The 9501-nt window shown below is 40.0% G+C and overlaps 1 protein-coding gene across 1 annotated transcript; it reads left to right on the forward strand.

Moving 5' to 3' along the window:
* The first annotated feature begins 7093 nt into the window (after positions 1 to 7093).
* Positions 7094 to 8014, forward strand: LOC106842596 (olfactory receptor 9A4). The gene has a single exon (XM_014859206.3). The coding sequence runs from the start codon at positions 7094 to 7096 to the stop codon at positions 8012 to 8014; it is 921 nt and encodes a 306-aa protein (XP_014714692.3).
* The last annotated feature ends 1487 nt before the right edge of the window (positions 8015 to 9501 follow it).

Below are 9501 nucleotides of genomic sequence, written 5' to 3' on the forward strand. Positions count from 1 at the left end.
CTGAGATATTGATTGGGATTGTGTTGAATATGTAGTTAAATTGTTAAAGCCTCAAGGTATAGGACTCTCTCAGTTTATGTATGATTGTTAATTTTCTGCCTGACCTAGGAGTTGAGTGGGGATTCTTTATGGTAGGTCAATCCTTCATCTTTCATTTGTCTCTCATACCTGTTTTCTATGACTCATTTCAAATGTAGGCATATTTGTCTTTCCTCTGTGACATTAGGCTTGCTCCTGTGTCTTCCATCTGCATGCACCAGTGGCTTTACTTTCACATGTTATATCTTTCTTTTGTTATGATACCATTGTACAAAACTGTCTGGTAGGCTTTACAATTCCTAAGAAACCATATACGTATTTTTATCAGGTCATTCTAGTATGTTAGAGTCCTCATCCATTTTACCTGCAGCCCCCTCCAGCCCTCCAATAGAAAGAATGAATATTATTTTTGAACACTATGCCTGATGTCATCCGTCCCACTCAGATTCACCACCAGTGCTTAGCAACTATGAGCTGTTTATTATAGATTCTGAATCAGAGGAGCCAAGCCAACCCTGGGGATTTTCCCTTCACATGTGATAGCTGAACAATTACCTTTACACCCAAATGTTTATATAATTTACTATTAATAACTCTTGAGAATCCAAAATAAAAGGAAATAGCAGCATTATTCGCAATAATAGCATTATTTACCATATTCAAAATATGGAAATAACCCAAAAGTCTATTGACAGATGAATGTAGAAACACAACGTAGTATATCCATACAATGGAATATTATTCAGACTTAAAAAACAACGAAATTCTGACATATGCTACATTATTGATGAATCTGGAAAACATTATACTAAGTGAAATAAACCAGACACAATAGGACAAATATTGTATGAGTCCACTTATCTGAGGTCCCTAGAATAGTCGATTCTATAGAGACAGAACGTAAAATAGTGAGTAGCAGGAGCTTGGGGAAGGGGGAATGCAAGTTATTAACCTATGGGGACAGAGTTTCAGCTTGGGAGGATGAAATGTTCTACAGATGGATAGTGTTGATGGTTGTGCAACAATGTGAACGTATTTAATGCCATTTTTAAACTTAAAAATGGTAAATTTTTTGTTATGTATTTATTACCACAATAAAAAAGAAAAAATATCAAACAATTCTAAATGATTTATATAGTGAACTATCAGACTGTCACCTTTTCCCTTCTGAGCCACAGTACTCCTGTTCAGAGGCAACTGTGTTCAACTATTTCTACTGGTATATATTTATAGATAATATCCTTATATAGGTATTTCTTGATTTATCAATTTGTTTTTCCTTTAGTTAATAATTGCCTTATTTTAAAATTTTGCTTGAATAGTCACCCTATTGTTTTTCTCCTGACATGCCCCTACAGATATCCTAAACCTAACAATAAATTTTTTCCTTGTGCTTTGTGCTCTGTAGGCCTTCTTTCTTGTTTGCTTCCAAGGTTTTTTTTTTCTTTTTGAGGAAGATTAGCCCTGAGCTAACATCTGCCACCAATCCTCTTCTTTTTTTTCCTTTCTTTTTTTTTTTTTTGCTGAGGAAGACTGGCCCTGAGCTAACATCTGTGCCCATCTTCCTCCACTTTGTATGTGGGATGCCCACCGCAGCATGGATTGACAAGCAGTGGGTATGTCTGTACCTGGGATCCGAACCAGCAAACCCTGGGCTGCTGAAGTGGAACATGCTAACTTAAATGCTAAGCCACTGGGCTGCCTTCTGCTTCCAAGTTTTGATGGTACAGACTTTCTAGCATCCTTCTAAGAGAGAACTCATATGAGATAAGGTTTTTGAGACTTGACTGTTTTTATTCCAGCACCATGCTTCATTGTCACTTTGGTCAGATAAAAATGCCTGCACACCAGGCGCTGAGGATGCCTTGTCTGTGGATCCTCCCAACCACCCCATGGGCATCCTCAGCTCTCAGTGTGCCTCACCCACACACCTCCCACCATGTGGCTGGCTCCCTGTGTGCATTCCCAATGGCAGTTTGAGTGAGCTTTGGCAGAAGCCTAGTGAGCACGTGCAGAAGGTTGGCACGAATCCGCAGGTCAGGGAGAGACCACAAACTTGAGCATTAGCTCCATCCTTGGGAAAGCAAAAGGGAGGCTATGAGTACCTTTCAACAATAAGGACCTACTGCTTTGTGTGGTGTTTCTGCATCTGTGTTTTATATTAAAATCAAATGATTCAAGGGACTTCTGGTTTCCAGTTTGATATATAAGAAGCTTGGATAAGGAACAGCAAAAACTCTACGACTAATGTCATATTTAATGATGAGAAACTAGATGCTTTCCCCGGATATTAAAAACAAGGCAGGATGTCCCTCTCACCATTCTTATTGGGCTGAAAGTCCTAACTGATGCAATAAGACGAGAAAAGGAAATAAAAGATACACAGAGTGAGAAGGAAGACCTAAAATTGTTTTTGTTCACAGATGACACGATTGTCTATGTAGAAAATCCCAAGGACTTGACAAACTCCTGGAAATAATGAGTGATTATAGTAAGGTCACAGGATATAAGGTTAAGATAAAAAAGTCAGTTGTTTTCATATATACCAGCAAGAAAAAGTTGCAATTTGAAATTAAAAACACAACACTATTTACATTAGCACCAAAAAAATTTAAGCATAAACCTAACAAAATTGTTACAAGATAGACATGAGGTAAACCACAAAACTCTGATTAAAGAAATAAAAGAAGAATAAATAAATGGAGCAATATCTCATGCTCATGGATAAGAAAACTTAATATTATTAAGATGTGAATTCTTCCCAACTTGATTTATAGATTCAATGCAATCTCGATCAAAATCCCCATAATTTATTGTGTGGCTATTGACAATCTGTTAATAGTGTTTGTACAGAAAGACGGAAGATCCAGAATAATCAATACAATCTTGACGAACAAAGTCGAAGTACTGACACTACTGAGACTTGAAGTCTATTATAAAACTATAGTTATCAAGTTATCAATGCCTAACCTGGTGTTCAGTTCATCCTGCAGTGCCACTTCTACTTACCAAAAGTGGCCCACTAGGCACTTGTGTTCCATGCCCAGCTCCATGCCAGTGGGCTTCTTACCCATTGGGAATAGATTGAGATCGTTTTGGCGCCAAGACCTCTAATCATTCGTTGTACTGGATAAAACTGCATGGGTTCACATGTGAGAGTGCCAGCTATCCTGAGGGAAACTTCGAAGGAAACCAACTACTAGATGGTTCAATTAGTCTTTCGCCCTTATACCCAGGTCAGATGACCGATTTGCACATCAAGACTGCTATGGGCCTTCACCAGAGTTTCCCCTGGCTTTGCCCTGCCCAGGCATGGTTCACCATCTTTTTGGTTCTAAGACATGTGCTCATGCTCCAATTGCCCAGTGCAGTTAGAATATCACCATTCAGCAGCCCCCAGTGAAATAATAGATCTATACATCTGCTATCAACTATTGCTAACATCACAGGGTTGACATGGAAATAAAAACATCCTGCCCAGAGGCTCTGGGGATAGTCTCAACATAATCTTATTTCAAGAGATTATGAATTGATGAAACTTTTCTGAGGGTGATTTGATAACAGGTAATAATTTAATACAATTAAAAAGGTATACTTGCACACAAGACTTACAGACATATGAGGATACTTATTACAGCATTGTTTACAAAATGAAAAAGTGGCAAAAAACAAATATTCATCAGTATACTCATTAAGTAAATGATCAGTATATTCATAAAGTAAATATTTATTAAGCAATCACTTAAATGTGATTCATATATAATTAATAATATGGAAAGTTTTAATGTATACACACAAGCATGCATATACACACATATATAAAATATTTTATATATTTTATATATATCATATTTTATATATATCAAGAAGAAAATAGTAGGAAACTATGTTTATTAAAATATCATTTACTTATAAAGAATATATAGAGATATTTTTGTATATACACAGAAACTTTTGTATGGATATACTAGAAATTTATAATAACATTTAGCTCTAGGAGATAGATGAGGAGAATTGAGCAGAGGGGTAGAGGGACATTTACATTTACCTTATATCTTTCCATTCGATTTTTAAATCATGGCCTATGCTAATTTTATGAAGAATGACAATTGTTCTTCAAAATGTAAAAACAAATAGTTTAAATACGATTTTGCTATTTTACTCAACATCTCAGTCATCCTCACTTTTAAGTAGTGTTTTCTTTTTCTTGGTCAATTGTGAACACTGTTTCTTTGATCATTACCCCTCAATTCAAGCAGCTCAGGAATGTGCCCTGGTAGCATTTGAAGATCTACAAGGGAAGTGTATGGCTGAACAGCCATAGTTGGGAAGCAGGCATGTTGGAGAGACTGGAATGGGCTGTGGTATTAACAGACCATGAGGTTGGAGTAGGTGGCAGAGCTCTCTGTTTCTCTCTTCCCAGGTTCCCATAACTATGGCAAGAGGGTATGTGGTAGAGGGAGTGTAGAGATCATCTGGGAAAGATGGGCTTCATGAAAGCTTGGAGATGAAGAGAAAATTTTGACAGAAGTCTATTTGGTGGCCTCTAGGTTTTCCATATGTATCTTGGAGCCATTAGTGGGGTCATCAGCTTGGAGGTAGCTTAGGCCTTGTTGGGCTAAATGGAATTGGGGAGAAGCACAGAGCAGATGAGGGGGTTGACTATTCACAGCTTAGATTGCTGTGATAAGTAAGGGCCTGGGAGGAAGGCAACCTGGGTGCTGAGAAACTCCTGACTAGGAGCTTTCAAGTTTGCCCATTGCACAAAACTTTCCCATGTTCTAGAACTTGATTAGCCTCAGGAGGGAAGAGTGAAAGTTTCTTCAGCTTTTCCTTGACTACATCCCTAGTGTGTCTCTGAACCTGTGCAAATTGTTCCTCAGTGTATAACTATCCTTGGGGACAGATAACGGAGAGAAAGAAAGAAGCAGAGAGATTGAGAGAGAGGGAGACATCTGGATTTCCCTCAGTACTGTTATTTCTGAACTTTTCCCTAGGATCCTGTGTGTGGACAGTGTTATTCACTATGAATGGAGATAGCAGGAGCTGCCGCTGTCTCCCAGGCATGGTTCTGCACTATCCAGGCAGAAGGTAGCCTGGGTTGATGCTTGAAGAGCAATAGAACTTTTCAGTGCAGTCCTCTTCTCTGGAGGTGAGTTTCTTCAAGGGGTTCCCTTGGTGAAGGAGAGAGTAGAAGAGCATTATCATGGGAGGGCCTGGGCTTTGCTGGCTTCTAGGACAAGGATCACTAGAGCCTGAAGAATGGACTAAGGGAGCTGCAGAGAAGATGAGTTACATCATATCATGCCTTCATAGCAAAGAGCAGATTGAGGATGCTCAGTGCTGGCGATAGGCACACTCTGCTATTACCAAAGACTCTGCTCTGTCGTTCCTCTTCCTCTCTTCCTTATATCTGCGTGTCATTTTGTAGGGGACTTCCAGGAAGAGAGACTGCAGGGTGATGGGCTTCAGAACAGATTGAATGCTTTAGAAAATGAATGGAGGGAAAAGTAGTCAGGTTGGATGCTCTTTGCTTATTCATTATATTTGTTCTTTATTCTATTAATTGATATATTCACTTAAAAATATTTCTAGCGTACATTCTTTGTCAAATTCTGCTCTTGTCACTGGTGGTGATACGAAAAAAATAAAGAACTTGCCTTCAAGGCACTTAATTCTAATGTGGGCTTTGGATGATAAACAGGTAAAGTATAATATGATTTGAGATATTGATGAGAACAAATAGAAAGAAAAATATAACCATGAAGAGGTTAGAGAGTGAAATTGTGCAGGTATTGTTTTAGAGAGGATGACTAGGAGAGGGCTCATGAAGAGGAAACAATTGAGCAAAGACCTGCATATGGTGTGAGAAGGAGCCCAGACATCTTAAGGAACTCAGTGTCATTCATCATTTTGGTGTCTTCTAACATTTGTGCTTACCCTAGGACTCTGGAAAAAATAGAAGGTCATAAACAAGCAGATATGCTCTTTGGAATTTTCCAATTTGCTCTATGGGACTGAGATCACGGCAGTTTGGTTAGATGGTCAGACTGCCCATTTGGAGGTCTTATCTCCCTGCTATAACTAGAGATTTGAGACCCCGGGTAGTATAGAGGATTTTGCCTCCATATTGAAGCTGTTTTCTTGACTCCTGTCTCCAGGGCAGAGATCATGCAGTACAGATGGCAGTTTCTTCTGGACCTTGCCTCCCTGCTGTCATCTGATGACAAAAGGAATCACAATAGCAGAGCTAGAGGTCAACACCAGGGATCTGGTGAAGGTCTTCCTGCTTGGAGGAGACACATTCACTGAAATGAGAGGTGGAAGATGGCTTTTATGATAAAAATAAGGAGGAAGAAGTGGATAACCCAGTCCAGGAAGCCAGCTCCCCAGAAGTCAGGAAAAGACAATATTTTGTCTCACATAGTTCTTATCCTATGACAATGTCCTGAATAGACCTCAATTCTAAACAACCCCCCAAAAATGATAAATATAACTGAGGCAAAAATTTTAAAATGAATATAACGCAAATGGAGCCTATGTTTAGAGGACACAAAGAAAAGAAGTAACCGTGTCTGGGTGGGGTTGGCTAGGAATACTGTCTTATAACTCTTGAAATGTAGCAGGATTTTACAGGACATGGACATGGGCACAGAGGATAGTTTAGGGCATTCAGGATGGAAGGGGTGGTGGTGTAAATGTGGTCAGGGAAGTAGACAGTGTGGCAGGTTAGAACAGAGTTGGAGGTAGGATGTCGAGTGAATTGAGAGACAAGGGTACATACTAAGGTGGCTGGGTTTTCATGCGTAGGGTATAGTATTGGTGACTGTTGCTCATCTTCTTGGACATATACATTTATCTTCATATATTGTACATAACCTTCACAAAGTATTTAATGCCCACCTTGTATAGAAAATAGTAGCATTATGTTGTGGAGTCTAGGAACAGGATATATTTTCTCTTACTGGAAATGTCTTCAATCTTTTTGAGATCAGAAACATGTTATCTCTCCTTTGCTCTCTTGATTTCACAAGGAACAAGAGCTCAGAACTAAATGTTGGGGAATCAGTCTAGTGCCACTGAATTTTATCTCCTTGGCTTTCCTGGCTCCGAAGAACTACACCATATCCTCTTTGGTATCTTCTTCATTTTCTACTCAGTGACATTAATGGGAAATACAGTCATCATTGTGGTTGTCTGTGTTGAAAAACGTCTGAAGTCCCCCATGTATTTCTTCCTTGGCCACCTCTCTGCCTTGGAGATCCTGGTGACATCCATTATCGTCCCTGTGATGCTCTGGGGGTTGCTGCTCCCTGGGATGCAGACAATATCTCTGACTGCATGTGTCACCCAGCTCTTCCTGTATCATGCTGTGGGGACCACAGAGTTTGTATTACCGGGAGCGATGGCTGTGGACTGTTATGTGGCAGTCTGTAACCCTCTGAGGTACAACATCATTATGAACAGCCGCACCTGCAACTTTGTGGTAATTGTGCCATGGGTGTTTGGGTTCCTTTTTCAAATTTGGCCAGTTTATGCTGCATTTCATCTTTCCTACTGCAAATCAAATGTGGTGAACAGTTTTTCCTGTGACCGAGGGCAATTGCTCAAACTATCCTGCAATAACACTCTTTTCATGGAGTTTATCCTCTTCTTAATGGCTGTTTTTGTTCCTTTTGGTTCTTTGATCCCTACATTTATCTCCTACACCTACGTCATCTCCTTCATCCTCAAGATCCCCTCAGCCTCTGGCCGGAGGAAAGCCTTCTCTACATGTGCCTCCCACTTCACTTGTGTCGTGATCGGCTATGGCAGCTGCCTGTTCCTCTATGTGAAACCCAAGCAAACGCAGGCAGCTGAGTACAACAGGGCTGTTTCCTTGTTGCTTTCAGTAGTTACTCCTTTCCTCAACCCTTTCATCTTCACCCTCCGAAATGACAAAGTTATAGAGGCCCTTAGGGATGGAGGGAAATGATGCTGTCAACTATTCAGGAGCTAGTCTTTCCCTAAGGCATATTACATGGGAAAACACTTATTATGGCCTCTAGAATGATCTGAAAAGAACTTACTCATCTTTGATCTGCATCATAATCATAAGCAAATAATCTGTGTGCAACAAAAGTCTTTTAGGTTATGGCCATGGTTTTTAACATGATTGGTTGTTACTAAAAAATTCACTTTGTTATTTTAAATATGTATATATATGTAAATAAACACACACATATATGCATATACTTTCTCAAGTTATGATACAATTTCACAATAAAACTTTAAAAAATTAAATGTAAAGATAATGTGTGTAATATTTAGATTTCTGAACAGAAAAGTCTAGGAAAAATATTCTCCGACTGCAGGATTGAATGACTACTTGCTTCTATGTTCTTGAATCGTCTTCCCGTAAACTGTTCTGTGCTTTATGTCCTCTGGCTGTGTAAAGCTCCCTATTCCTTCCCTGGCTTAAACATATTCTCTTGATTTCCAGTCCCACAGTCCTGTTACCTTAGTACTTCTCTGCATATTTTCTTGGCTGGCAGAGAGAAGAATGAACTCAGTGGAGAGTTACAGGGAGAGAGAACTAGAAAATGAACTCAGTCCATGATTCTGGATACTTTTACAATCCCAGGGTGGTTGTCTAATTTGTGGCCTTTCTCCAGGTCTGGGAGGAAGGGCTAAGTAAGGAGATATTCTCTCTCATCTGATAGCACCCAGATTGTGCTGCCTGCCACAAAGGACGTGAGCAATGGAACTGCTGGGCTGGGAGCTGAAGTGACAAGGGAGTTCAGAGAGGGGCATGAAGTGGCAGCCTCTGTTCTCTCTCCCTGCTTTTCTCACATTCTTAAATATTTTCAAGGTCCATGATACCCCATCATATGCCTCCTGTCCCCCTTCATTTGTTGATCCTCTCCTGACCACTTTCTTTCATGATTCCTCTTGGTAGTTCTCTTTCTGTGGCTCCAGTTCTCCAATTCATTCCTGGGCTCCCCTCTCCTCTCCCTTTACAAACCCCAAGTTCACAGTGCTGTTACCCAGCTTTCCCCAGAGCTATCCTCGTGTCTCATTTCCAGCACTGACAGCCTCACCCTTCTCCTACGTAGTCTGACCCTGTTCCCAATTAGTGTCCATGTCTTATGTCATGAACACAGTTTTATCCACTACAGCATTTTTGTAATAACAAAATATTAATAACTGAATGGGATATCAATAGGCCACTGCTTAAATTATGTTTCTTCTGTATAATGAAGTACTATGCACCTGTAGAAAGATTAAATAAGCTCTTTCTTCAGTGATTAAAAATGATCTCCAAGGGGCTGGCCAGGTGGTGCAGCAGTTAAGTTTGCATGTTCCGCTTCCACGACTTGGGGTTTGCCAGTTCAGATCCTGGGTGTGGATCTACGCACCACTTGGCAATCCATACTGTGGCAGGCATCCCACATATAAAGTAAAGGAAGATGGGCACAGATC

This window comes from Equus asinus, chromosome 1 (genome assembly GCF_041296235.1).
Source record: "Equus asinus isolate D_3611 breed Donkey chromosome 1, EquAss-T2T_v2, whole genome shotgun sequence".
NCBI classification, from domain to species: Eukaryota; Metazoa; Chordata; class Mammalia; order Perissodactyla; family Equidae; genus Equus; species Equus asinus.